Source organism: Marmota monax, unplaced genomic scaffold, assembly GCF_021218885.2.
Source record: "Marmota monax isolate L192 unplaced genomic scaffold, Marmota_monax_Labrador192_F-V1.1 WCK01_AAM20220418_F8-fsc00071, whole genome shotgun sequence".
In the NCBI taxonomy this organism is placed as follows: domain Eukaryota; kingdom Metazoa; phylum Chordata; class Mammalia; order Rodentia; family Sciuridae; genus Marmota; species Marmota monax.
Window position 1 is genome coordinate 8929165 of NW_026695217.1, and position 26945 is coordinate 8956109.

Here is a 26945-nt window from a genome sequence, read left to right on the forward strand (position 1 = left end):
CTACCCAGATGCACAGAGCAGGTAAGGGGGACTGTGTCCTGACCTGAGGAGTCCGATTTGTTGCGGGAGTGCTGGGCACAAGGGGGCGCTGCCGGGCATGGTGTGCTGTGTTCCTCAGATAGCCATGGCCCCTGGTCGCCCTGTGATGCGTTTGCCTTGAGTGACACCTGACCTTAGGCATCTGACCTGGTGGGACTTCATAGCTGGACTAAGAAGAAAGACCTCTGCTTCCTCTTTGGGGAGAGAAAGCACAGGAGCACTGTGTACTCGGGGCTTTGGAAGCTTCCTCCGTGGGGTCCATGCTCAGTGTCTCACGGTCCCTTCTCTTGAAGTGGGTTTTGCATTTAGCCAGGGGTTTGGGTTTCAGGTGGTATCTTCCTCACCCATATGTGTGACCTGTCGTTCCCCAGCGGCTGCACTGCCTTGCAGGGGGCAGGGCTGGCCTGGGCCCTGCCTGGCGGCTGGGGTTACCCTGCGCTGGTCTGATGAGTCGCGAAGTCGGTTAAGGTGCTGAGACTTGGCAGCTTCAGAGCTTCCTGCTCCTGATAGAGAACTAATTGCTTATCCAGAAACATTCCTGGCGATCATGGCCACGTAGTACTGTTCTCCTTGTACAGCACGGTTGGGCAGGAGCGGCCCAGAGTGGGTCTCACAGCCAGATCTTGGCCCCCACTGGTGTCGCGTAAGCTCCCTGAGCAGCCTCGCTGGGCAAGGCACCTCGTTGGCAGGGCACCTCCCTTGGCAGGGCACCTCACTGGGCAGGGCACCTCCCTGGAGCACTTGTCCTGTGCCCCAGGTTGCCTGGGAGGTGTGCTTCCTGGTGCCTGGGCCAGTGAGGAGGCCCGTTCCTCCTCAGTGCAGCCTGCCCACTGCTGCCCTTGAGCGCCAGGTGCCATACTGAGTGCTGGGGATGGCGCGTCCCCTGTCCCTTGTGATGCTTTGGAGAGCATGGATCAGCTGGCAGCACTGGGCTGAAGGCCCCTGCTATGTGGCTGCCGGTGCCCGTTGGTGCCCTGAGCCTCTTCAGTCACCTTTGCCCTGTGGATGCTGGCCATCTGTGCTGTCAGCTTGCCCAACAGCGACTGGACTCCAAGTGGCATGAGAGCAGACCATGGGTGAGGGGCTGGCAGCATCTGGGCTCTGAGAGGCAGTCAGCAGCTGCCATTCCCACAGAGGACAGAGCTGAAGACCTCAGAGTGCTGTAACCTCTGCCCAATGACTTGCTTGTGCTAATGATAGAAGTTGTCATTCAGATGAGTTTTCACAACCTCATTTGTATTTGCCAAATTTTGAAAGGTTTATATAGTCCCAGCAATAAGGGTCAGATTTCAAGAAAAGTCACCGCTGAGGGTGAGATAGTGTCAGGACTGTCACTATGGTTGCAGCTGCTCAGCCTGCCCCAACTAGACGAGGGTTCAGGCCCCTCAGCTCTCGGTCCTCGCACCCTCAGAGGACGTGGCTGAGGGAGCAGCTGGTGCGTGTGTGGTCAGGGAGACTCAGAAGCCAGCATCAGCTCAGCGCTGATCACCTTTTCTGGGTTTCCAGATTCTGTCCCCTCTGGGACGAATTAACGAAGCAGTGAGTGATCTCACCAAAGCCATTCAGCTCCAGCCGTCCGCCCGGCTGTACAGGCACCGGGGGACCCTGTACTTTATCTCCGAGGTGAGTGGCTGTGCTCGGTTTTTCGTGCTGCTGAGCGGAGCTCTCCTGCCCCCATCTGCCTGGGCTGAGTAAGACCCCGGTGCCACAGCACAGCCCCAGAAGCCTGGTAGACAAAGGGACATATCCAAATCACGTGTTCTCTTCTAAGCTGTTAGCAACAAAGTGTGAGCTGATAGAAAAGGTAAGAAGAGGCTGGGCACGGTGGCCACACCTGTAATCCCAGCAGCTCTGGAGGCTGAGGCAGGAGGATCATGAGTTCAAAGCCAGCCTCAGCAACCCAATGAGGCACTACGCTACTCAGGGACACCCTGTCTCTAAATAACATAAAGAATAGGGCTAGGGATGGGGCTCAGTGGTCGAGTGCCCCTGAGTTCAATCCTGTACCTAAAAAGAAAAAGGTAAGAATAGGTGAAGTCTGGTTCAGGGTGATGCCTCTGCTCCTCTTGCAGACGCCAGCAAAGGGAAGCAGGGCGTGCAGCTGTGTGGATCTGTCTGAGCATCCTGAGGAGCCTGGCCTGAGCTCGCCTGGCTTCTCGGTACAGCTCTGCGTGAGCAGCCCAGACTGGCAGGAGCGTCCTCTGTGCACCTTGTGAGTGCCACCGCTGCTCTTGTGGGTCTGTAGTGCTTTCAATAAGAGCTTTTTGTTGAAAAGAAGATACGTGAAAAGGGCCTCAGCAGGAGCCAGGTTGGACCCACGGCCTGGTATTTCAGAAGTACCCAGAATATTATTATTTCTGTAGTTGAGATAAAAGACTTGAATTAAATCTCTATGATAACCAACTACCAACAAATGATCTGAGTGTGGCCAAGAAGTGTTCCCTGTGGAGTCCTTGAGGATGCAGGACGAGTGTGCTTGTCAGAGGCAGGAGGCATCCTACCATCTGACCACCCCTCGCGGTCTCCCCTCCCTCCTGCAGGACTATGCGACGGCCCACGAGGACTTCGAGCAGTCCTTGGAGCTGAACAGGAACCAGCCCACAGCCATGCTGTACAAAGGCCTGACCTTCTTCCACAGAGGGCTTCTCAAGGTGACGGTGCTCTGTAGCGCGGGTGCACTGCACTTTGCAGGGACAGGGGCTTCAGGGGAATTCAGTATGACACATGTTAAGAAGGCATCTCGGGTGTCTGATTGGTCTCTCCTAGAAAATCGTCTGATATTTATTGAGCTCCTACTGTGTGCCAGTGTGTCAGTCACCTTTGCATTGCTGTGACCCAAATACCCAGTCAAAACACCCGAGAGAAGGAAGTTTATTTGGGCTTAGGGTTTAGAGTTTCAGTCCTTGGTCAGCCAGCTCCATTGCCTGGGGCCCCAGCTGACTCAGAACATTGTGGTAGCGGAGAGCTGAGCTCCTAGCAGCCAGAAAGCAGAGAGAAGGGAAGGGCTGGGAGGAGATAAACCTCTAGGGCGTGCCCCCGTGACCTCCTTGCTCCAGAGAGGCCCTGCTCACAGTCATCCCTTCCGCCACTGGCGGGTTAATTCATGGATGGGGCCAGTCCTCCTGGTCTAATCACCCCTCAAAGGCCCCACCTCTAGCATGGGAGACTGGGGCACATTCTAGTTCCAAACTGTAGCAGCGAGGTCCTTGGAGGTGCAGAAAGGCAGACGATACAAGGTGATGAGGGAGAAGTAGGACTTGCACTCTCGGAGTGCGTCGCAGAGCTGGGGGGAGACAGGGAGAAAGCCCTGGGGGCTGTGAGGGGCACAGAGCAGGCACAGGCAGGTGGGCGTCAGTGGAGGCCAGGCCTCAGCCTGGGCTCTGTGCTGAGCATTCTGACTGAAGCTTGTGAACCCAGAGGAGCTATGAGTTGAAGATTTGGGGAAAATCTATAATTGGAACCAAATCTGTGATTTAGGAAGTAGATTTAGGATTGTGGCGGCCACAGTGAGGAGGGACAGAGACCGGCTAGTGGGTGTTGGTGGTGTCCCCTGTGCCTGAGGAGGCCTTGAGGAGCTGCTGAGGTGCTCTGGGAGCAGGAGGAAGGTGCTGCTGGGCTGGTGTGGCTCAAGGACCACAGGGCACTGGGGGGAGGCGGAGGGCGGCAGGAAGGCTCTTGGTCTGGGGTCTGTGTTGCGACTTGGCAGCAGCACAGGGCAGGCGTGTGCTGTGGCAAACAGAACATGCCTTTTGTCACTGAAAGCAGTTCTGTTGACTTGAGAGTCCGACACACATGGCCCTCTGTATCTGTGGGTCCCACATCTGTACTTGGAGGAAGCATCGTGTGGCACTGAGCAACGTGGACCTCCTGCCGTCATCTCCTGGAGAGCACAGCAGAGCCCTGTCCCGCAACCTGTGGAGGAGGCATCCAGGAAGAGGGGAAGCCCTGGAGAAGACCTGAAGTGCACAGAGGGCGTGGGCTGCATGCACCTGAGCTCCTGCAGGCCTCGGCAGACCTCTGTACCTGCCACACCAAGGGGCAGTTGTGCATGTGGTGGGGATGGGCAGAGTCCCCTGTGCAGAGCCATGTGTTGGTGTCAGTGTTGTGGACAGGGCCCACCATGCGGCAGGTTCTCAAAAAGGATCGGATGAATGGATTTCAAGTACAGCATTGAATCTGGCCTTGGAAAGTCTTGCTCTGAAGCTTTTAGCTGTGCTGCAGGCCATGCTCCTGAACCCTTCTACCAGCCTATCCTTCCACATCTAAAGTGCAGGGACAGTCCTGTTGTCCGCCCTTGAAGTGACTGAGGACTGAGTACAGTACTGTGTGTGAAAAATGCTCTCTGAACTCTAAATGGGAATCGGGTGTCGTTATGAATGTTTTCCCTGTGGAAGTCGAGGTTGTATAGATTCTGGAAAAATAACCTCCATCCCACAAAAACAAAACCAAGAAGGATGTTGCACATTCTGTGTCTCGCACTCACATGCCCTGGCCAGTGAGTGGAGGGTGGTTCCAGTAGAGTCGCGTCCCTCAGACAGACTGGCTTGGAGAGTTGTTGGTCAGGGTGCACTCAGGCAGCTGCCTGGAGACTCTAACCTTCGTTCTGAATCTGCCCTGTGCTCCTGCAGTTCTCACACAGCCACCTTAGATGAACAGGTCCAGACCCACAGTACTGTGCTCAGTTGAACCCTCGAGTGGCTCGTGGAGGAGGAGAAAGCTTAAAACGTAGAGAAGCCCATCCTGTTAAAGATCAGAGTGCTTTCACAGTGAACAGAGGCAGACGGCTGACTTCCCTTCACCTTGGCACTATGCAGCTGGCTTCAGGCTGTCGGGAAGTGACATTTTTAGAGAAGTACTGTAACGGACACACTACTACAGATTGGACAAGGGCTGTGATTAGCTTATTCTGGATCAGCATGATGAGGACCCAGATACGGGGTTTTCATGTCCTGAGCATCAGAAGCCCCTCTGTGAACCAGTCCTGCCGAGGTTTTTGGTCTGTGCTCCTAGCACAAAGTCCCCAAGAGTCATAGTGGGACACTTTCTGCATTCTTGTAGACCTGCTGGGAGGTTGGCCTCACAGGAGTCCCAGCAGTATAGGAGGCATGGAAGGAGCCGGGCTGTCCCCGTTACCTAGGGGGAACCTGAGTCAGTGGTGAAACTGCAGAGTTAATGCAGGAATTGGGTCCAGATGCTTCTGTTTCTCTTGTTAACCAAAGTGATGAAAGGACCAGTGAGTTTGAGCTTTTTTTATATCCTCAAAATGGTCTGTGTAGGCCAATGACAATTTAGAAATTAATCAGGTGGGTGACTATGGGACAGTAGCTATTAGGCAATGTCATTTTACAGATTTCACAACCGCCAACTTAGCTGCTCTCAGGCATTTTGGATGTTCCTAGGGAAACTAGAGCAGAGTCTTTCTGTTGAAGTCTGTCCGATGCTATTCACTCCACTGTTTTTACCAACCTTTACTTTGAGCTGCCTGAGTGTATTCTTGGTATCAGTGAGCAACCACAGAGGGTTGGTGGCCGTCAGCCTTTGGTATTGACTCTCAGTGGTCATTACCAATGAGTTTGAGCTGTTTTTATATCCTAAAAATAGTCTGAGTAGGCCAATGACAATTTAGAAATTAATCAGGTGGGTGACTGTGGGACAATAGTATGCCAAACAGATGAATTCAGGGCCAGTTCATGTATGTAAAGACCAACTCGTTTGAACGCAGTTCTCTGTTCCTGGTGGCTTACCATCCTGACTCTGCTGTGTCCCCTCTCTGGCAGAGTGAGGTAGCCAGCTGTGCAGTGATTAGACAGGAGCCCCGAAACCCAAGGCTCTTAGGAGCTGGAAAGACTCAGACTTGGAAGAACTGTGGCGTCCACGCATGCTGTAAGTGGAGCGGGCGGCAGGTGCCTCCTGGGCACCGCACCAGGTGTCCACACGCACTCGGACTGGACACGCCCGGCTGTCCTTCCTCCTGCACTCCTCGCGTCCGCCCAGCTCTTCAGCTTCAGGCTCCCTGCCCTCCTCTCCCTCGCCCCGTCCCCCTAGCCTCCAGACCCTGTCCCAGTGTCTGTCTTCAAACACGTCCCCTGGACCTGACCCTTCTCTCCTGTCCTCGAGCACTGTGTGAGCTTTCATTATCTCTTGCCTGGACTGCCATGGTAACCTTGCTGGGCTGCTCTGTCTGCTGCCCTCCTGTTCTGGCAGGCAGCCTTCTCCCTGGGGTGGCATCTACTGGGGCTGCACCTGCCGAGGCGCCTGGTCCTTGCGGGCAGCGTTGCCCCGCTTGCTGCCGCAGTGGGCCTTTGCCCCCTCGCCCTCCAAATGCTCTGCTCGCCCCACACACCTACCGGCAGAATACTCCTGTCTCCAAGTCCCACTGCACTCCCACTTCCTCCCAAGCCTCTCCTGGTGACCCCAGGTGCAGTTGGCCGTTCCCTTCTCCGTATTCCCAGAGACTTACCCGTCTCCATGTGGCTGCTGATTTTTACGTCTAATAACCCAGCTAGCAGTTGGCTTTCTAACTAGACTGCATTCTTTAAGGACAGAGATAATGACTTGCTCATCTTTGTGCCCCCCACCTCAGCTCTTTCTGGCACATAGTAGGCGCTCAATACATGCTTGTTGGTGAAAGTACAGTTGTAAAGATCTTAAAAATCAAGGTTCTGCCATGGCAGGAAGCCAAATTAAGAGTAGCCTCTTGCCCTCCATCCCACCAGATACAGTCAGATGTAGGGCAGATAGCTCTCTGAGAAGAGTTGAGACTGTGCTGCTTTTGCTAAGCAGTTTGCAGATGTTTGCAGAGTGCCTACCATGTGCAAGGTGTCTTCAGGAGTACTCTCCCATCAGTGGCCTGTCTACAGGGAAGCCCTTTTCCTTAAAGCTACCACAGAGCAACTTTGTGGCAGTTAACTGTAGTAAGATGCTCTTCCCGGGGACAATGTGACGTGTCTTTTTGTTACAGTAATAATGAAGTTGTGGTGACAAGTTCAGGACCAGACCTAGGGGGTCACCCTTAAGCAGAACGGAACACCATTCTGCAGGCTCTCAGGGAAGAGGAGGGTTCTGGGAGCCCTCGTCTGGGTGCTTCCTTTCCTGTTTGGCCAGGGAAATCCCCAGATGGCACTCCTGGGAGCCTTTTGTCTTTCTTTACACACATTTTTGTCTCTTATTGATGAGATTTTAAACGCTGCTAGTGTGATCATTTCAAATGCTCTCACGCAGCTTCCAGGTTACTTTTGGTCTGTTAGGCCTTTATTAATGAAGGAAATGATATTCAGATGAAGGTGCATTCTAGTGCATTTGTTACCCCTGAAATCAAACCCTCAGAGTCTGTTGCATTTCCTCTCTCAAGTCCACCTTTTTAAAAGAGACTCTTGTCAGGGACCATGCGTAATATCTGTTTAAATCCTTTAGTGATTTATATGAAACTTGGTTTTAAGAGCTATGCAAATGAAATAATTTTCCACATACTTTTTCCAGGAAGCCATTGAGTCCTTCAAAGAAGCTCTGAAGCAGAAAGTTGATTTTATTGATGCATATAAAAGCCTGGGGCAGGCCTACAGGTAAGTCATGGTCATGGGGCACGGGGAGATTGAGGAAGAGGCCTGGAGCAGGATGTTATAGAAGATACGTTTCTTACCCAAGAGAGGGTCATTCTGCCTTGGGTGGGCATTTGTGTGCTGGTGGGTAGTCCCCAGGACCTAGGCAGCAGGTGGGTGGTCCCTGAGACCTAGGCAACTGTGTGTCACATCAGCATCTTGAGCACCCTGGGTATAACCTGTTGGCCAGGAAGTCCTTAGTCCTTCGAAGTCATCATTTTGAACCTGGCATTTTGAAGCTCTGGGTTGTAGATGTTGCTGTCACTTTCAGATGGTAATATGGTCAATTTCCACATCACGTGATCTGCTTGAAGGTGAAGGGATGAGAACATCTTGGTTATAATGTGCCTCTGCCGGGCGAGAGCACTAGTGACTGGAACCTGGCACCTGGCTCCAAGCCTGGAGCTCCCTGGTAGAGCCTCTGACTACACTCTGATCCCAAGAGGAGGCGGGTGGCATGACAGTGGGGCTCATGGCTTAGACCCTGAGAGGCTATATCCTGGCCCCCTCCACAGGTATGGACCCTGACTACCCTGAGCTCCAGGGTCTCCCTGTCAGGTCCCCCACTCAGGTGGGTCAGACTGAAGAGCTTATTTACTGAATGTGGTAGTTTGAGACACTGTCTTACACTGACTTGGAGAAAGTGCATTTGGATTTGTTTGGAGTTTAAGGGATCATATGTATCCCTCCTGTCCCACAGAATCGTTGGGAGTAGAAATTGAAAACAGACTGGAAATCACCTTGTAAAGTGCTCTATGAATGTAAGCAGATATTTTATAACAAATACTTGTTATTTATAGAAAACTGATGTATAGAGTATCTGGAAACTATTCCTATTCTTTGAAAATTGTTAGATTAGTAAGAATTATTTCATTCTGGAATGGTTAAAATTCTATAAAGTATACTTTCATCTCAAAATTTCAAATTTAGGGCTGGGGATAGAGCTCAGTTGGTAGAGTGCTTGCTTTAAATGCGCAAGGCCCTGGGTTCAATCCCCAGCACCACCAAAAAAAAAAAAAAATCAAATTACATAATGATTTCCTAGATTAAGTGGAGTAATATCAGTGGACCAAGATAATAGTAATAATGATGAGAATAAAACAAATCTTAAGTCTGTGAATTTGATTCAGAACAACAAACCTATATATGATTATAATCTGCATACTTTTTTCCAAAGGGAAAAGTATGTTTTAGTATTTACTAAAATTCACTTTTTTAGGGGTGAGAGCTCATTTTGAATTGGGCAGAGGGTTTTGAGTAGTGTGTCCTTGTGGAAATCAGTACGTTAAACGTCCCAGAGTTCGGGAGCTGTGTGGTTGTCCTCCTGTGGCCTGGCTAGCCTCACAGGCGGGTGGAGCGCACTGGGTCAGAGGCTCTGCCCAGGTTCAGTGGCGAGGTGGCGTCTACCCACGCCCGCTCCACAATCTGCATGTTCTTTGTGCTGTCTACACTGTGTTCATCCTGGTGTTAAATATCTAGAGAACTGGGCAATTTTGAAGCGGCCACTGAGAGCTTTCAGAAGGCTCTACTGCTCAACCAGAATCACGTGCAGACCCTCCAGCTGCGGGGCATGATGCTCTACCACCACGGCAGCTTGCAGGAAGCCCTGAAGAACTTCAAGGTGGGCCCGCACAGCAGGAGGCACTGGAGTGGGTGCTGGGTCTTTCTTTGGAGAGCTGAGTACATGACTAGGGAAGGGAGCCAAGGACAGTATGCAGTCCATGGAAGGGAAGGGGACATTCCTTGTCTTGCCCTGTAGTTTACAGAGTAGAGGTGTGTCTGAGACCCCAGATTGAAGAATGAGGAACTGCAGTTTCTTAAGCTGCGTGGGTGCTGACATGGCATTCTGTGTTTCCTCGCCCAGAGGTGTCTGCAGCTGGAGCCATATAATGAAGTGTGCCAGTACATGAAGGGGCTCAGCCACGTGGCCATGGGACAGTTTTATGAAGGGATCAAAGCACAAACCAAAGTCATGCTGAACGATCCTCTTCCAGGCCAGAAGGCTAGCCCGGAGTACCTCAAAGTGAAGTACCTCCGTGGTAAGTCAGGAAGTGCTCGGACCTTCAGAATCAGTCTCTGAGAGGCTGGGTCTCTTGCCCCCAGCCCCTCTGGCCAGCTCATGCTTTCCTACCGTTCCTGCAGTATTTATTCCTGAAGTTCAAATACATTTTACCTGAGTGAGAAACACATCATCACATGTGACGGTCTTTGGGATGCTCCCGCCTGGCCACAGCTCATCTGGGACACAGAGGGAAGGAGAGAGGCCTCTGCATGCCTGCTAGGAGTGTGGGGGTGCCACCTCCACCTGCCTCCTTCTTCCTGGAATCCTGTGTATGAGGAAGTGAATCTTAGTTACCTTCTGTTAGTCTCACCTTCTCCACAGCACGTAGAGGTGTTTCTTGCCTGGATGAGGCCTGTCTTGTTTTGTTATTGTTAGCCCTCTGTACCATCACTGCCCAACAGAAAAAAAACATTGCTCCCTATGTATGTAATTTAAAATTTGTGAGAGCCATATTAAAAATTAAAACAAGCAGGTGGAATTAATTTTAATAATATATTTTATTTAATTTGATATACCCAAAGTATTAGTTCAGCATATAATTAACATAAAACAGTATTGATTAAGTAATTTACATTATTTTTGCACTAAGTGAAATCTGGTGTATATTTTATAATTTTATTATATCTCAGTTTGAGTGGTAAATTTTTATTGGATATTCTCTCTTTTTTTTTTTCCCCCTGTGACAGTAGGGATTGAACCCAGGGCCTCACTCATGCCAGGCAAGCACTCTAGCACTGAGCTACAACCCAAGCCCTTTTAAAAAATGTTATTTTGGTATAGGGTCTTTTTTGCAGGGGATGGGAAGTACCAGGGATTGAACTCAGGGGCACTCAACCACTGAGCCTCATCCCCAGACCTGTTTTGTATTATTTCATTTAGAGACAGGGTCTCACTGAGCTGCTTAGCACCTCACCATTGCTGAGGCTGGCTTTGAACTCGCGATCCTCCTGCCTCAGCCTCCTAGGCTGCTGGGATTACAGGTGTGGCCACCTTGCCCGGCTTCTACAGGGTCTTGATGAGTAGCCCAGGCTTGCCTGAAACCTGGAGTCTCCTTCTTAGTAGCTGGGATGACAAGTATGCACTGCTGTGCCTACCTTTCACTGCAGAGTCCTCACCTGGATTTAGATCTCATAAAATTTACAGATGAAAAGTTAGATTCGCATATGCAGATTATTTCAAATTTCCAAGGTTTTCTAATAATTGAATCAAGCATCAGTTGTTGTTGTAGGTGGACACGATACCTTTATTTATTTATCTTGATGTGGTGCTGAGGATCCAACCCAGGGCCTCGCACGTGCTAGGTGAGTGTCCACCACTGAGTCCCAGCCCCAGCCCAAGCAACAGTTTTAAATTCAAATCAAATAAAAATACACTCCTGTCCCCTCAGGCTCATCCTACGTGTTCCTGGCAGGTGGCACAGGCTGCTCCCTCGGCAGTCCTGCTCTTCACCCTTTTCCAGGCTCAGGGAGCGTGGCCTTGTGGACCGCAGGCCGAGGATAGTCCCCTGCACCTAGTCCTCCTGCAGTGCTTCTGCAGTGATGGGCAGAGGGTATGCCGGAGAAGCTGTGTCCTCACGGATCTGCCTATCAGTTGGCAGAGTCCCAGCCTCAGCCTGGCGCTGAGCTTGGTTCTCAGGCTTTGGAATTGAAAGATGAGGTCTTCGTTGTAGTTTGTGGGAAGGTGTCTACAGTGTAACCAGAGTTGACCAGGTCAACTGCCTTGTCCTTGACCCTGGCACTTCACGTCACGGTCAGGTGGCCCTGTTACCATGTCATAATGGGGGCTATTAAAGCTTAGGGTCTCCTGTGGAGTCCTGAAACCAAACAGCAATGTGTTAGGTGCATCTGTGTGGCTGGCAGCTTAGAGAGCACGGCCCTGCCTTTGCCTCCACAGAATACTCCCGGTACCTTCACGCACACCTCGACACGCCCCTCACAGAGTACAGCGTAGACGTGGACCTGCCTGGCAGCTTCAAGGACCACTGGGCAAAGAGTCTGCCCTTCCTCATAGAAGACTACGAGGAGCAGCCAGGCCTGCAGCCCCACATAAAGTGAGTGCTGCCGGGGAACACGGTGCTCTTTGCCTTTCAGAGCCCAGCAGCAGTGCATCCTCACCCTTCTCCATCACCATATGGCTCCCTGTCCACTGCGTCCTTACCCTTCTTCATCACCACCTGATTCCTGTCCACTGCATCCTCACCCTTCTCCATCACCACGTGGCTCCCTGTCCACTGCATCCTCATCCTTCTCCATCACCACGTGGCTCCCTGTCCACTGCATCTTCATCCGTCTCCATCACCACGTGGCTCCCTGTCCACTGCATCCTCACCCTTCTCCGTCACCACCTGACTCCTGCCCACTGCATTCTCACCCTCCTCCATCAACACGTGGCTCCCTGTCCACTGTATCCTCATCCTTCTCCATCACTACATGGCTCCCTGACCACTGCATCTTCATCTGTCTCTATCACCACGTGGCTCCCTGTCCTCTGCATCCTCACCGTTCTCCATTACCACGTGGCTCCCTGTCCACTGTATCCTCACCGTTCTCCATCACCACGTGGCTCCCTGTCCACTGCATCCTCACCCTCCTCCATCACCACGTGGCTCCCTGTCCACTGCATCCTCACCCTCCTCCATCACCACGTGGCTCCCTGTCCACTGCATCCTCACCCTCCTCCATCACCACGTGGCTCCCTGTCCACTGCATCCTCACCCTTCTCCGTCACCACCTGACTCCTGTCCACTGCATCCTCATCCTTCTCCATCACTACATGGCTCCCTGTCCACTGCATCTTCATCCATCTCTATCACCACGTGGCTCCCTGTCCTCTGCATCCTCACTGTTCTCCATTACCACGTGGCTCCCTGTCCACTGCATCCTCATCCTTCTCATCACCACGTGGCTCCCTGTCCACTGCATCCTCATCCTTCTCCATCACCACGTGGCTCCTTGTCCATGTTCGCATTTGATTTCTTCCTGGAGCTCATAGGACTTCAGCTGTTTTCACACAGAGTACCTTGAGGCTGTTGATGGACATCTTTCCTTCCAACCTCACTTTCCCTGCTGCTTACACTTAGGCACTTTGACATGCTTGATTCTTTTACTGTGTTACTTTCATAAGAAATTATTTAACATTTCAAAAGTTTAAAGTTACATAGTAACAACTACTGCTGTAAAGTGGCAAAATGGAAATGTTAAAGGGCTCTCATTGCGAAACAGTTGGGTCTGGAATAGAATTGGATGCCTAAGAGTCTAACGATGCCTTAAGGGAGAGAATTACTAAAGTTGGACCCTTCCATTTTCTCAAGCCAGAGTGGAGGGTGAAAAGCACCTTTCTGAGGACAGTAGTGTCCTGGGGTGAATGCAGTGGAGTAACAGGGCCCCTGGGCACAGGAAGGCTGGGTTGCTGAGCACCGAGGGGCTGTAGCATCCTCGTTGGAGGCGTGGCCCAGGTCTTAACAGAAGCACGTGCAAATCCTTCCTTCCTGGTGGGAAAGCAGTACCACTTGGCCCCCAGGATCCCTGCACATCCACATCATTGGTATGAGAGCCAGGGGCCAAAGTCACCAGTGCCATATAAAGAAATGTACAGAACAATAGACCACAGCCTGAAACCTTGAGGCCTGGATATTGCAGTTGTTGAATGCAGATTGAAAATTACTCCAAGTGAAATGTTTAAGGAAATGGTGAAGAGAGAACAAGAGACTGTCACAAATAGATCTTAAATAAAAGTTTTAGGAATAGAAAATGTGATTGATGAAATAGGAATCCAACATACAAAGTAACAGCAGATCCACCGTGGTCTGCTCTTGAGGGATGGCTCACTCGTGTCTGCTGTGTAGGTTCTCACCAGGTAGTGATGTTTCTTCCAGAGACGTGCTGCATCAGAGTTTTGAGAGTTACAAGCCTGGAGTGCAGGAGCTGATCTGTGTGGCTGATCGTTTGGGATCACTGATGCAGTACGAAACGCCCGGCTTCCTGCCCAACAAGCGGATACACAGAGGTATTCTGGGAACTGGTTTGGAATGCCACTGTCTCAAGCATAAGAGCCTAGGGTCAGTCCACTTCCTGCTTTTTTTTTTAATATTTATTTTTTAGTTTTTAGATGGACACAATATCTTTATTTTATTTTTATGTGGTATTGAGGATCAAACCCAGTGCCTCATGCATGCTAGGCAAGCATGCTACCACTGAGCCACAACCCCAGCCCACTTCCTGCTTTTTAAAAAATATCCATAGTATGTGTTGAACTCACCCTTTATGCAATCCCCACAGAGACGCGTTGAGTCATTCAGGGGGAATTGTGAAAGAAACACCACTTCCTGCCCTCACAGACCCAGAACAGAGGTCCTCTCGGGTCCTCTCTGGGTCGGGCGGGTGGTCCAGGGGCACCGGTTTGGTTTGTTATAGTGTAGTGAGGAGTTCAGAGGATGGGAGCTTCCCCTGCTTTCCTGGGGGAGCTGGGAGGAGACCCCTTGGTCTTGGTTTAGGAAGACAGTGCCAGGCGCGTATGGTGCGTCCTGCTTTGTGGCCAGGACTTCTGAGTCTGGTGCCTGGTTGAAGAGGTGGTGCCCTGTCTCAGCCTTTCTCTCTTTTCGCAGCCATGGGCTTGGCGGCGCTGGAGGTCATGCAGGCTGTGCAGCGCACCTGGACCAACGGGAAGGTGCGCATGGGCGGGAGAACACGGCTGATGCAGTGGAGGGACATGTTCGACATTGCGGTGCGGTGGAGAAGGTAACCGGCCAGGGGGAGCAGGCCCTGGTCTCCTTGTGGGCAGGTGGCGCCTCTTCTGGCCCGCAGGTGTGAAGGCTGCTGTGCTTAGTAACGGTTGGCCTGTGCGTTAGGCTGCTCTCTGGAAAGGCCTCCAGAAATTGCTGGCCTCTTTTTTTCTGTGAAAAGCACCCAGCTTAGGTTGTGAAGCAGGAGCTGAGTGCTGCACGGCTCCAGACCTTTGTAAACGCCGCGTTCTTTCCCCAGTTCTGGAAGAGTCTGGAAGAGGCTCTGAGGAGCCATTTCTTACCTGTGGCTGCTTTGAATGGGTGGCAGGGCGGGTGCCTCTCTGGCCAGCCGGTATGGAGGGTCTTTGGTCCTCGTTTGCTCTGCTGGTAAACCTTTGTTGCTTCCTGCTTGACCCCCTGGGACCTCTGTTGGACTCTGCAGCTTGAGTCGCACTTTGGGACACCACAGCCTAGTGGTTCAAGGCCAGTGTGCTCTGTGTGCGTGTCTGCAAGTATCTGGGTTCCTGAGGTCTCAGCTGTCACACACTCTGCTTCACAGGGTGGCCGACCCAGACCAGCCCGTGCTGTGGCTGGATCAGATGCCGGCAAGGAGTCTCAGCAGAGGCTTCAACAACCACATCAACCTGATCAGGTACGTGTGCCTTCTGTGTCCTCTCCCTCCGTGGGAGTGGACACCCCTAGGTCAGCTTTGCACCCACAGTCCCGTGGCACCCCTTTCTGCTGCCTGCCACGCTCTTTCCCCAGCTCTTCTCAATGTCGAGCATAATTGAAGGGTGGGCTGCCAGATTCAGTCTCTAAGGGGTCCTGAGACACCCATGAGATGGAGAATGCTGAGAATCTGGTGACCACTCTGCAGTAGCAGAGGGAAGCTTGCCTCTCCTTGACATGGGAGGGCCAGTGGATGGCTGAGTGCTGTGCTTTGTCCAGGAGCTCTGCAAGTTGGGCCCTGGGCAGCGCTTACCACCTCCCTCCCTCCCCATCTTAACTGCCCTCTAAGTAAATGATGAACACATTAGAGTCAGTTTCAAGGAGATCTATGCAATTAGCCTTTTCTTTAATGAAATTAAGTTTAGATAAAACTTACAAATATACTATGTCACATCAAAAATGCTTCTGATTACAGAAACCTGAGTCAAGATATCCTTTTACATGACTGACATTTTGGTTGGGTGTTAATAGAAATGCCATTTTTTTTTTAAGTTCTAGAAAATAAATTTCTTTTTCTCTTGTGACTCATATCTTCCTACTTCACATGGAACCAAATTGAGACGTGTAGCTGGCCTCAGTCAACTGGCTGTGACTGAAGGCCACTGTTGCTGGGCATGTGCTGGGCAGTGTGGTGGACTGTGGGAGGTGCAGCAGGCCTGGCTTAAGGGAGACAGTGCAGCACTGAGACGGTGGCCACTGGTGCAGGATGCCCAGGGAACAGAGAAGGGGCTTGGTCCAGGCTGCAAGGAAGGTGGGCTGGCAGGAAGAGGAGAGGGGATGAGGGGGCATGGGTCCAGGAATGTGCTGGGCAAGGTCCCAGAAGTGGTGACCCAGTGAGCTGAGGGGCAGGGGGTGCAGAGGCTGGAAAGACAGAAGCCAGGATACAAATAGCTCTTAGTTCCCTCTGAGGAATTTTCCCTGAAGGTGGTGGTGAGCCATTCAGGAGTGGCAGCTGGGCAGTGGTGGGGGACCAGCTTGGAGAGCTGTGAACACATCAGCAGCCTTGGAGCTGCCAGGCAGTGAGTTGATGAAGGAGAAGATGTTCAGGAGGGGCAGCCAGGAGCTCTGGTGGTGGGTCAGAAGTGGTGGGGAGCCTGGCCACAGGGACGGCCCCGAGGCTGCCAGCTCAGGAGTGTTGTCATCTAGGTAGCCAGCTAACGCAGGACGGAGTCGGTGGAGCCCAAGAAGTGCTACGCAAGGCTCCATTCCTGCTATACAGTGGTGACCTTGAGGTGGGGGGCCAGGGAGGCAGCAAGGCGGGCCCTGGGACTCCAGTATGGCTGGGTGTGAATTTCTGGAAGAGGAAAAAGTGACGTGGAGCAAGGAGCATATTTGGAGTAGGCAGAGGAAAGAAAGCTGGAGAGCAGGAGGCCCAGCGATGGCACATCAGGAGAGCTGGCGGCCACTCAGGGCATGCAGCTGCATCCAAGTCTGCACCTGCATTGCGCTCAGGGCTGTGCTGCCCCCGGGCAGAGCCAACTCTCCAGGCAGGATGGTCCCCAAGCCTGCTGAGGCAGGACCGCCCCCAAGCCTGCTGAGGACTTGCTTCTGCCTTCAAGACCGAGCAAGGGATCCCCAACCTTGTCTTGGCTGCGTTGTTTTCGCGACTCCTAATGTTCCTGAATTAACACAGATGTCACTCCAAGCATGTTCCTTTGTGAAAAGATTGTTAATTTCATTATTTCTTCTGCCTTTCAGGGGTCAGGTGATCAACATGAGGTATCTGGAATATTTTGAGAAAATACTTCATTTTATCAAAGATAGAATTCTTGTTTATCATGGGTAAGCCTCCAGTTTCTCCTTCATGGTGATGGACCGACTGGATAGCTTTTACGTTTGTTATGTTCACTGATTGTAGGGATGTAACACCATGCCCACTGATGGGGGCGTACAGGCTGGACCAGGTGTTGTGTAGGGCCTCAGCTTGTGAGGCCTGTAGTCGGCACTCCTCCTCCTCCATGGCCAGAGTTTGGAGGGCTGAGTGCTAGCCTGGCACTTGGGCCCTCAGGGTTTCCTCCTTTCTCCAGGGAACTCAGCACTGAGTGGCCACAGAGCACTAACTCAGCCTACATTGGTGTGAACCCTGGCAGGATGCGCTCACTGAATAGCCTCAGGGTGAAAAGCCATTGTATGGCCAGCTGCAGAATTGGGGAATTGAGGTTTTAGGGCAGAATCCATACCACACATGGGACATGATGCTGGCTGGCTGTCCCTGTGGCCTTCCCTGCTCCGCCACTTCAATGATTCTCATCTGCAGCCTGAACTCCTTAGGATTGTGCACACCCCTGTCCCCGCACCATTTAGAACTGAGGTTTTGGCCCAGCACAAAAGTGCAGACATCCCCTGGTCTCCTCCGGGGACAGCCCCAGGACCTACGGCAGATGCCAACACCCGCAGGTGCTATAGCAATGAGGAAGTGCTTCTAAAAATGACAGTGTTTGCATAGGACCCCTGCACGTTAGCCCCATGCCCAGGCCACCTCTAGGTTGCCACTGTTGTTGAGCACAGCACGGTGCTATTAATGGTTGGCTTACTGTGTTGTTTAGGAGTAATGACAGGAAGGACGCCCACACATGTCCAGTACTAAGGCTGTACTTTTATATATCCTCCGCCCCAGTTGAACCCCGGGTGCTCTAATGGAGCCATATCGCGATTTTTTTTTTTTTTTTTTTAATTTAGTTTGAGACAGGGCCTTCCTTGCCAGGTTGCCCCTGCTGGTCTTGAACCTTTGATCCTCCTGCCTGAATTTCCCAAGGCACTGAGATTACAGGTGTGCGCACTTCTCCCAGACTTTTCTGTGTATTTTTGATCCGTTGGTTGAATTTGCACATGTGGAACCTGAGGATACGGAGGCCAGCTGTACTGACTACTTGCAATTAGGAGTGACTTATTTATTTAAGATAATGCTAATTGCATGATTGGTTAATCATATTTCTGCATAACCTCAGTTGCCCTCTCCTTCCTTCCCCCTCTCTTAAAGGGCTAATAATCCTAAAGGGTTGTTGGAAGTCAGAGAAGCTTTGGAAAAGGTACACAAAGTAGAAGACCTTCTTCCAATTATGAAGGTAACTTGATCATCAGAACTGCAGAGGTGGCTTCAGGGGAAAAGCAACAGCACTTACAGCCTCATAATCTCTAAGTGCATGCTTGCTAACAGTAATTACGGGGAGTCAGTGCTGCGGTCTGCATGTCCTCCAGAGCTCACCTGCGGGAACAGTCCCTGGTGCACAGTGTGGGGAGGGCACCTCTGTTGTGGTGGCCAGTGGTGATGCGGTTGGGCAGGGCTCTGGGAGCAGGCTCTGCCTCTTGCCCACCTACTCTCCCACATGAAGATGATGCCTTGCTCTTGGGCTTCCAGCCTCCATGTTGTAAGAGTGAATTTCTATTCTTATAAATTTCCCAAAATCGGGTGTTCTGTCAGAGTAGCATGAAATATGAAGAAAGGGGACCCATAACCAAGAAAAGTAGACAGAAGGTCTTGTCTGCTTCGTAAACACGTTCAGGGGCCCAGAGCAAAACAGGAACTTACTAATGGAGAACCTCAGCAGGAAAATGGGAGCTACCAGAGGAATAAAAGAAAATCCAGGGACTGAAAAGTCAGTGGTCCCTGATCCAGACTGGTGATCAGCTCAGGAGCTCAGCAGCTTTGGGGCAGCTCTGTTGGGGGAGCTGGACGGCAGTAAGTCATACAACACACAGGTCTCAGGGCCCCGCAAGACTAGAACTGGCTACTTGCAACACCCCCACCTCAGATGTGCATGGCAAGATGTGGTCACAATGTGTGTTGCCGTCTACATCTCTGCTGGTCCAGAGGAGGGCTTCCAGGGACCTGTGAGTGCTCCTCAGTGAGTATATGGAAGAGGTTTAAGACCAAAGGGAAGATTTATGGCTGATCTCAGAAACACTGCTTTGGCCAACGAAGCCAGATGCAGGAGATAACAGAGCCAGGAAGGAGCCCCGGTTAGCTGGCAGGGGAGAGCCAGAGCAGGAGAGGCCTGCTTAGAAGAGCAGAAGAGGCCCAGAATGCGAGGCTGCTTGCACGGGTGCACGTGTGCCAAGTACGTCAGCTGTACCAAGGCACTGACTACGTGATCCGACCTCAGTGAGAACACATGGGTCATTTCCTGAGAATGAGTCAGTGTCATGGGGTGAATGGATGTGTGATGGGAAAGAAATGGAGTTCTTACGAGCTGAGCAAGTCTGAGTGGCTGCCAGTTGGAAGATGGCTGAACGGCAGACACAAGCACTTCAGCTGGCCTTGCAGGACTGTGTCCAAGGAAGAGGCGCCTGCCCGGAGTCCTCCCAAGGTGGGAGGAGACGGGTGAAGAGCAGCCCTAGCTGGCAGAAGCCCAGGAGAGAAGAAAGATGGGGGCGGGGGCATAGCCAGCCAGATGATGGACGGGTCGATGAGGGCGAGGTGAGTTGGGGCCTGCGAGCCCGCAGCTCACTGTGTCCAAGAGCGGCACCCCACGTACAGGAGCACCCTGAGGCCCAAAGCTAAGTTCCTCAGGAACGAGACAGAGTCGCATAGCCCTGCGTGCACTCTGGGAACTGGAGTGGGCACTGGAGCAGATAGATGCTCCCGAGTCAGCCACATGTGCCTCAGTGACCCGCGGCCTGCCGTGAGTGGACACAGCGTGCTCTGCACACACGACAGGGACGTGCCTGGAAGACCCGCCTAGCGCAGCAGGCCAGCCCCCAGAGGGCAGCTGCCAGCTCCATTCTCCAACAGCCAGAGGCACCATGGCGGATGCACCAGGACCAGGACAGGGCAGAGCATGTGGGGCAGGGCTCTGGTTACAGAGATGGGTTCAAGACTGGGCCAGTGAAAGGGTCCTGGAAACTGGGGTGACATTGCACAGCACCGTGAAGGTGACCAGAATTGCCCCCTTTTATGCAGTTTATTGCAGTATGTTGCAACTGCTCTGTTTTTATAGTTGTGCAGAGTTTACAAATTAAACTCCACCATAGGTACGTACGTAGGGCAAACAGTGTGTACGGGGTTCAGTCCTGTTCACATCTAAAGTCGGTACCTGACTTCCTGCCAGGGTGGCGGATTCTCACAGACAGTGGAGGGGATCCCTCTGAACACCCAGTCCCGTACCTGACTGTGGTGGTGTGGCAGAGGCAGTTTCAAGCATGTAGGAATTCAGGAATCCCAGTAAGCACAGATCCTCTGTCAGAATAACTCAAGAACAAAGTATTCTCAAAAAACAAATGCAAGGAAAACAAGATAGAGATGTGGTGGTGAACAGACTAAAGTTGGCTTTTGAATGCATGTTGCAAAATAGAAAGTTGCCTGAAGTCGAAATGTTTGGTCACCTCAGCGTTAAAAGTAGATGGTGGGAGTGGAAATATATGGAGGTCCTTGTTTTCTCTGGAAGAGCAGGTGACCACATAGTGATCCGTGACACACACAGTGGTTCAGGGCTGGGCATGCCGCTCAGGGCAGAGCACTTGGCCAGCATGCATCGGCCATGGGCTGGAGCCTCAGCTGCCCCCAGCATAGACACGGACCCTAGAAGAACAGAGTGGGGTGTAGACAGAGTCTGGTTTCAGGCGCAGTTTTAACTGAATCATGGACAGGTTTTCCCTCCATGTGGAAGCCCAGCAGCACAGTTGTATGTGTGACCTGAACAATGGGATGGTCCTGGTGCAATCACTGCAATAGCCTAAGTGTCCCATCAGTCCCCCAGTGTCCCCAGGGGGCAGGTCAGTGTCAATGCTGGGACGCGTCAGAGGAAGGAACTGGAGGGTCTCAGCCTTTGCCTCTGCCCCCTGGGCATCAGGCACTGAGGCTTACTGTGGTATCAGAGCAGAAAAGCTGCTTGCAGGGTGGCTTAGACAGAAGAGCAGACTGGACAGTGAGACCGTCCCTCAGCAGGAGCCCAAGAGAGGCCAGCACACCGGTCTCGGTGTGAAGTCGCCCAGTCCTGTGGGTGGGAATGATGACGCCAGGGAATGGACATGTCATGTTTCACAAGCACTGGCGGATATCTGCAGCAAGATGTCTGCGTTTTATCTAGGTGACAAAATGAAGCAAGCCTGCTGCCTCCAAAGGGCACGATGTGCTGTTGATGAGAAGCCACGTAGGAGCAGCCTGGAAGCCGCAGGTGGCTGGTTAGCAGGAGTGCAGGGGCCTGGGTTCATGCCACCCACCACTTCCTGCTCAGTCGCTAGGTGGATTCCCACCTGGCCCTCCGTGGGTGTGCACCTGAATAAGCGTGGTACCCCAGGCTGGGTGGCCTTCTGAGAGCTGCCTTCCTGGACAAAGGGGCTTCTATTGGGCTGCACAGCCCCTCCCACCAGGGGTCATCAGCACCACCTCTGTTACACTGTCGCTCCTCCTGGTTTCCATCAGCCTTGAGAAAACATGGACCACGGCCTGGGCTGGGGCTCAGTGACGAGCGCTCCCTGGCATGCATTAGGCACTGGGTTCTACCCTCAGCACCACATAAAATAAACAAACTAATTAAGTGAAGGTACAACTAAATATATATATAAAGAAAACATAGATCCTATAAAGGAGTCAGATTTGGGAGGCGTTTTTCTGGAACAGTGATCTCTACGGGATTTTGGGTTTGTCACAGCTGTTTAAACAGCTGGCGTCTGGAGCAGCCTCACACAGTGGCGTCTCACTGAGTGCTAGGAGTTCCCTTAGCCTCTGCAGAGGTGGCGCGAGCGTGCCTGTGGTGGGACCCACAGGTGAGAGGGGACCCCGGCGTGCCAGCGAGGTCCTCAGCTCTGAGCAGGGAGCACCTGTGTGAAAGCAGCTGTCTGTGGGGTCTGGTTGCTGCCTGCCACATGGGATGGGGGAGTCAGAGGCAGCTCCTAGAGGAGGCCCACCCTGGCTGGTCTTGGGGAGTGGACTTAGGCTTGCGGGGCTTATGTTGGGTCTGAGGACTGGAGAGGTGTGCTCGTTCCTGTGTGACAGGACAGAGCACTCTGCCTCCTACATCCGGTGACTTCCTGGACCCCGTGAACACACTCGGGCAGTCTGGGTCAGCACTGCAGAACCGCAGCTGGGGTTCTCGGTGGGGTAGACACTAGTAACGGTGATTTTCTTTTCCCCCCTGAAAGCAGTTTAATACCAAAACAAAGGATGGGTTCACTGTAAACACGAAAGTTCCCAGCCTCCGGGACCAAGGGAAGGAGCATGACGGGTTCACCATCACAGTCACCGGAGACAAGTACGTTCACTGGGGTGGGTGCACACATGCAGGGCGTGACATGGGGCTGGTCTAGGAAGGAACAGCAGCAGGGCCCAGCTTGCAGCAGCAGACTTCAGAGGCTGTCACCTGAGACCAGCAGCCTCTGGCCACCCTGTGTGAGGCCGAGTGTGTGGCGAGGGAAGGCTTTGACCAGAGAGAGAAAGCAGGCGAACGGGTGGCAGGCTGAAGACACCGAGGGGCTTTCTTTAAGTACATAGGCTTTAGTGCATTGCAGGAGTAGTGTCTTATTGTAGAACATTCAGAAGATGCAGATAAGCAGAGTCAACAAGGTAAAAATGAGGTCAGTGTCCTTGGGATGGAGTCAGCGCGCCAGGTGGGCCCGCTGCCTCTGCACTCTCACCATCCCGCTGTCGTGGCCCTTCCAGTCATTTTCTTAGAAGCTTCTGTAGCAACCATAGTGTAAGAATTTAGATGCAGTGTTTCCCCTACAGATATGTGTTTAAAGTGTTTCCCTTTATAGCTGAATAATCGCCCTGGTAAGCATTTTCATGAGCTGCATTTTACTTGTATCTGAAATCCAAATCTCATCTCAGAGCTTCCAAACCCCTGGCACTGGGCAGGGGGACAGGCCTCGAGCCTCCCTCTGAGGGTCCTCCAAGGAGGCCTGTGGGAACTTGGAGCCCTCCTGGGGTTTCTGCCCACTGGTGGCATGGCCCTGGGTGCCCCTCTGGCTCCTGTGCTTCACTTTCTCGTGAGCATTTGTCCTCACACTGGCGAAGCCTCCTGGCGTTCCATGTGGAAACTAACAGGCCTTCATGAGTGAGCACTGGTTAGCAACTTCCAACTCTGTGCCTCTCTCTGTTGTTGAGGTCTTCAACTCTATGCCAAATACTTTCCCAGGAAAGATGATTCCGCCAGTGGAATTCCAGGGAATGCTGTTTGATATAAAGGCTGTTTCTTTTTCCTTCACACACTAAGGGTCTGTGTCCTGGGGTCCAGTCCCAGGCAGAAGTGGGACGACTGGACAAAGACACATGGCATCCCTTCCCCAGCTGCCTTCCACCCACTTCCTCCCTTGCCCTCGGGCTGACTTGAGGCTGGTCTCCAGATCCAGCTGCTGCTTCACCAGGGCTTCACAGCCTTTACGAAGTCCTTTCCCTGGGTGTCCCCTGCTAAGAGCCCTTCCCCACACACCCTGCCCTTGCCTTTCGCTACCAGCACCAGCTCCAGTTCCCGGCTTGTCATTGGTGGCCTCAGATAGTGCTTTCGGCCCTGCGTAGACCCTGTCCTGCCAGAACCTGGCCGTCCTGCCCCGCCCCCACCACACACACTTGCCCCCACCGCACACACTTGCCCCCACCTCCTGTGTCCTCGCCTTCCTCCTGTCCAGGGCCCACGTTGAGGCCACATCTCCAGGAGACCTTCCTGGCTTTTGACCCTCTGACAGCTGTGTTTGGGCCATGAGCCTGGTCTCCTGGGATCTCCTCTCCGTCCCTTCAATAGCAGCAGCACCTGTGCTTCTCTGTGTGGGCCTGAGAAGGAGCCTGTCTGGTATGGCCTCGAGTGGCAGCTCCTCAGGTGCAGGATCTCTACTGGGCTCCGGCACTCAGGGCCCAGTGCCTGGTAAAGCTCCTGAGGAAGTCACTGCTGTCAGCCCACGCACTGTGCTGTTCTTCAGCACTGTCCTGGTGGGCCCTCAGCGGCTTAGCTCCTGGGACAGGGATGTGTGGTTGGATTAATGGGAGCCACAAGCCATGGCTTCTTTCAGTGTAAGCCAGTGTCAGACCATGGCCGGCGTCGTGAGGAGCCGCTGGGCTGAGTAGGAGCGGCTCAGCCATGGGCGGGCTTCCTTCCTCCCTCTTCCTTCTCTCTCAGCTTTTTTCTTTTTTTCCTTCTTTCCTTCCTTCTTCCTTCCTTTCTTTGTTTGGCTGTGTGGACTGGGTGGTAGATACATGCCTTTGACTCTCCTGGTTGTGTTTTCAGAGTTGGAAATATCCTATTTTCTGTGGAAACTCAAACCACAGAAGAAAGGACCCAGCTATATCACGCTGAGATAGACGCCCTGTATAAAGACCTGACGGCAAGAGGAAAAGTGCTGATCCTCTCCTCAGAATTTGGGGTAGGTCTCTGTGCCATTTCCAGCTTTTTCACAAATGTTTAAAAACCTCCACCTTTTGTTGAGGTGGTACGTCTTGTGCTTGAACATCTACAAACATGTATAAATACCTCTTTTTAGAGATTCCTCGAGGCAGAACCTGTCCCATGTTTAGCAGTTGCAGTAACTGGGTGGTGAATTGGCAGGTCACAGTGTGAATCTGGGCCTCCTCTTCCCTCCCCTCCCAGTACTCACAGTGAACTTGTGGATTTGAACACACGATGTGTTCTCACTGGATTAGGCAGTGAAATCACATTGAAGTTGCTCACTTCGAGCCTAGGGCCCTGTTTGGCGGGGCCTCTTCCCTTGGTTGCCTGCCCAGACTAGAGGTGGCCCTGTGCAGGTGGGACCTCGCTTGTCTGCTTGGTGAGCTACCCCCGTGCAGTGGGCACCTCTGAGCTTGAGCAGTCGCTCATTTCTCTGACATTTAACCAGTTCTTTCTTCATCCATGAAGCATTGAAGTCCAAGCACAGGACGAAGGTTTTTATCACTTGGGTTTCAATGCAGAGGAAAGAGGCATCTCGCTAAGCACCCTTTGGAGCAGGAAGACATGTTGTTTGAGAAAGCATGTTAAGGGCTGGGCGTCGCTCAGTGCTAGCCTCGAATGCACAAAGCCCAAGTCAGAGCCCCAGCATGGCAAAGAACAAGCAAGAAAACATATGAGGTGTTGCTAAGTGCTTTTAAAATCCTAACTGTGGTATGTGTCTTGACGTTCCAAATAGCATTAAAGGAGCTGAGGTTTCTGTTTGTCACAGTCTGCTGTGGGGGCTGGGGTTGTGGCTCAGTGGTATAGTGCTTGCCTAGCATGTGTGAGGCCCTGGGTTCCATCCTCAACACCACTTAAAGATAAATAAAGTTATTGTGTCCATCTACATCTAAAATATATTTAAAAAAAATAAGGCTGCTGTGGGAGGAACACCTGGGGACCCGGTGCTCCAGGCAGAGGGTGTACTCACCTTCTTGCTGGAGGACTGAGGGCAGATCTTAGAGGAGGACCGTGGACCACCTTTCCTGATTCGGCAGCCCTCACGCCTGCGGAGTGTCGGTCGGGCTGGCCTTCAGTTCACGAGCCTGTGTCCTTTTCCAGGAGGCTGATGCTGTCTGCAACTTGATCTTATCCTTGGTTTATTACTTCTACAATTTAATGCCTCTCTCTCGGGGATCTAGGTAAGTGATGTCTGATGATTACAGCTTTCTCATTTAAAAGTGCATTCTGGCTGGCTCTTGTCCCGGACACAGGTGCAAAAGCATCTGAGAAATGCTGAGCAGCCTCCTGTTTGTTTTCTCTGAATTCACACCCACAAAAATGTCTTCCTTAATCTTCATGTCATCCAGAGCGTTGTGAAAGGGATCTAATGTGGCGTGTGTAGTCTGCCACTCTTGCTGGAGGCCCACGGCTGTGCTGTGCCCTGTGCTTCAGCTCCAGAGTTCACAGCCCCTCCCCTGCCCCTGCCTTTCCTCCGCTCTTTGGCCATTAGTGGCCCTTTAACCTTGAAGTGCTCTACTTTGGGTTGCCAGTCCTTCCTTACTGGCCCTCCGTGGGGTAGATTCTTGCCAGGTATTAGATAAGGGTGTGTCTGCAGCGCTTGCTTCCCTTCTCCTTTCCCAGGACACGGTGCCGCATGATTAGGTGGCACATTGCCCATATTTGAACTTAAGGTATTTTGGCTGAAATGCACTTGAATGTCTTTCACGTTTTGGAAAGATAGTAAGTTTTGTGATGGTATTTACAAGGCTTTGAAACAAAACAGGAGCATAAGTGTCCTGTTTTCGGGGTGACGCTTGCTGGCCCTATACACTGAGTGAGTTGGCGTTGAGCCCATGCAGACCGACTGTTGGCCACTGCAGGCTCCCTGCAGAGGACGGCACTTGTCCTCTGTCCTCCCGGCTGCTCTGCTGGCCCACGTGTGCACTGAAGGTGTGCAGCCATGTCCCTTACTCCACCTGCCCTGCTGGAGCCCCTGGCTTCCCCTCTGACACTGCTGCTGGTGGGTCCTCAGCCTCTCCCACTAGCACCGCTCTCCCCTCCAGCATCCAGGTCTTGCAAGCTGAGTGCCTCTGGTTCTGCAGGCCTTCCAGGCGGCTCCCTCCTTCAGTTCTCTCTCTACCCCTGTGTGTCCACCCCAGCCCTCTACCATCTTCCTCCTCCTCCTCTGTTCCTCTCCCTACCTGGGCCCAGAAGCTGCAGCTCATGTCAGCCGCCTCTATGAAGTCTTCTGGTGGACAACCGTAGGTGGGTTGGCTTTCCTGTGTCTGCCACTGGCCCAGCGTTCTGCCCCGCCTGCTGGCCACTTGGCCATGCTCCCTCTGGAGCCGTTAGTCTGGGAAGAAGCACAGGACCATGGTCTCAGTGCCAAGTCTCCTCCATCCAGCACCGCAGCCACCCCATTCCTCCTGCCAAGAATGGGAGCAGGGCCACTTCCAAACACCTGCTGCCCTGGACCTGTCCAGGGAGACCAGGCGGCAGAC

General features: G+C 52.5%; 1 protein-coding gene and 1 long non-coding RNA gene across 7 annotated transcripts in view; one reads left to right on the plus strand and one right to left on the minus strand.

Annotated features, from left to right (window-relative positions):
- Positions 1–26945, plus strand: part of Ttc13 (tetratricopeptide repeat domain 13) — a 67197-nt gene that overhangs the window by 37752 nt on the left and 2500 nt on the right. For 2 of the 6 annotated variants that reach the window (XM_046432037.2, XM_046432039.2), the window contains 14 exons: positions 1546–1662; positions 2580–2690; positions 7519–7601; positions 9117–9258; positions 9502–9676; positions 11593–11749; positions 13574–13704; positions 14303–14435; positions 14979–15071; positions 16847–16930; positions 18129–18213; positions 22229–22338; positions 24304–24439; positions 25564–25643. In XM_046432037.2, the coding sequence (XP_046287993.1) occupies positions 1546–1662; positions 2580–2690; positions 7519–7601; positions 9117–9258; positions 9502–9676; positions 11593–11749; positions 13574–13704; positions 14303–14435; positions 14979–15071; positions 16847–16930; positions 18129–18213; positions 22229–22338; positions 24304–24439; positions 25564–25643 (1637 nt within the window). The remainder of the gene's footprint in view (positions 1–1545; positions 1663–2579; positions 2691–7518; positions 7602–9116; positions 9259–9501; positions 9677–11592; positions 11750–13573; positions 13705–14302; positions 14436–14978; positions 15072–16846; positions 16931–18128; positions 18214–22228; positions 22339–24303; positions 24440–25563; positions 25644–26945) is intronic. The other 4 variants (XM_046432038.2, XM_046432040.2, XM_046432041.2 and 1 more) reach the window with 3 other exon arrangements.
- On the minus strand, positions 7541–25998 carry LOC131423730 (uncharacterized). The gene is made up of 3 exons (XR_009225649.1): positions 25433–25998; positions 9811–9964; positions 7541–7941 (listed from the first exon to the last, which is right to left on the minus strand). It is a non-coding gene; the product is annotated as an uncharacterized LOC131423730 (long non-coding RNA).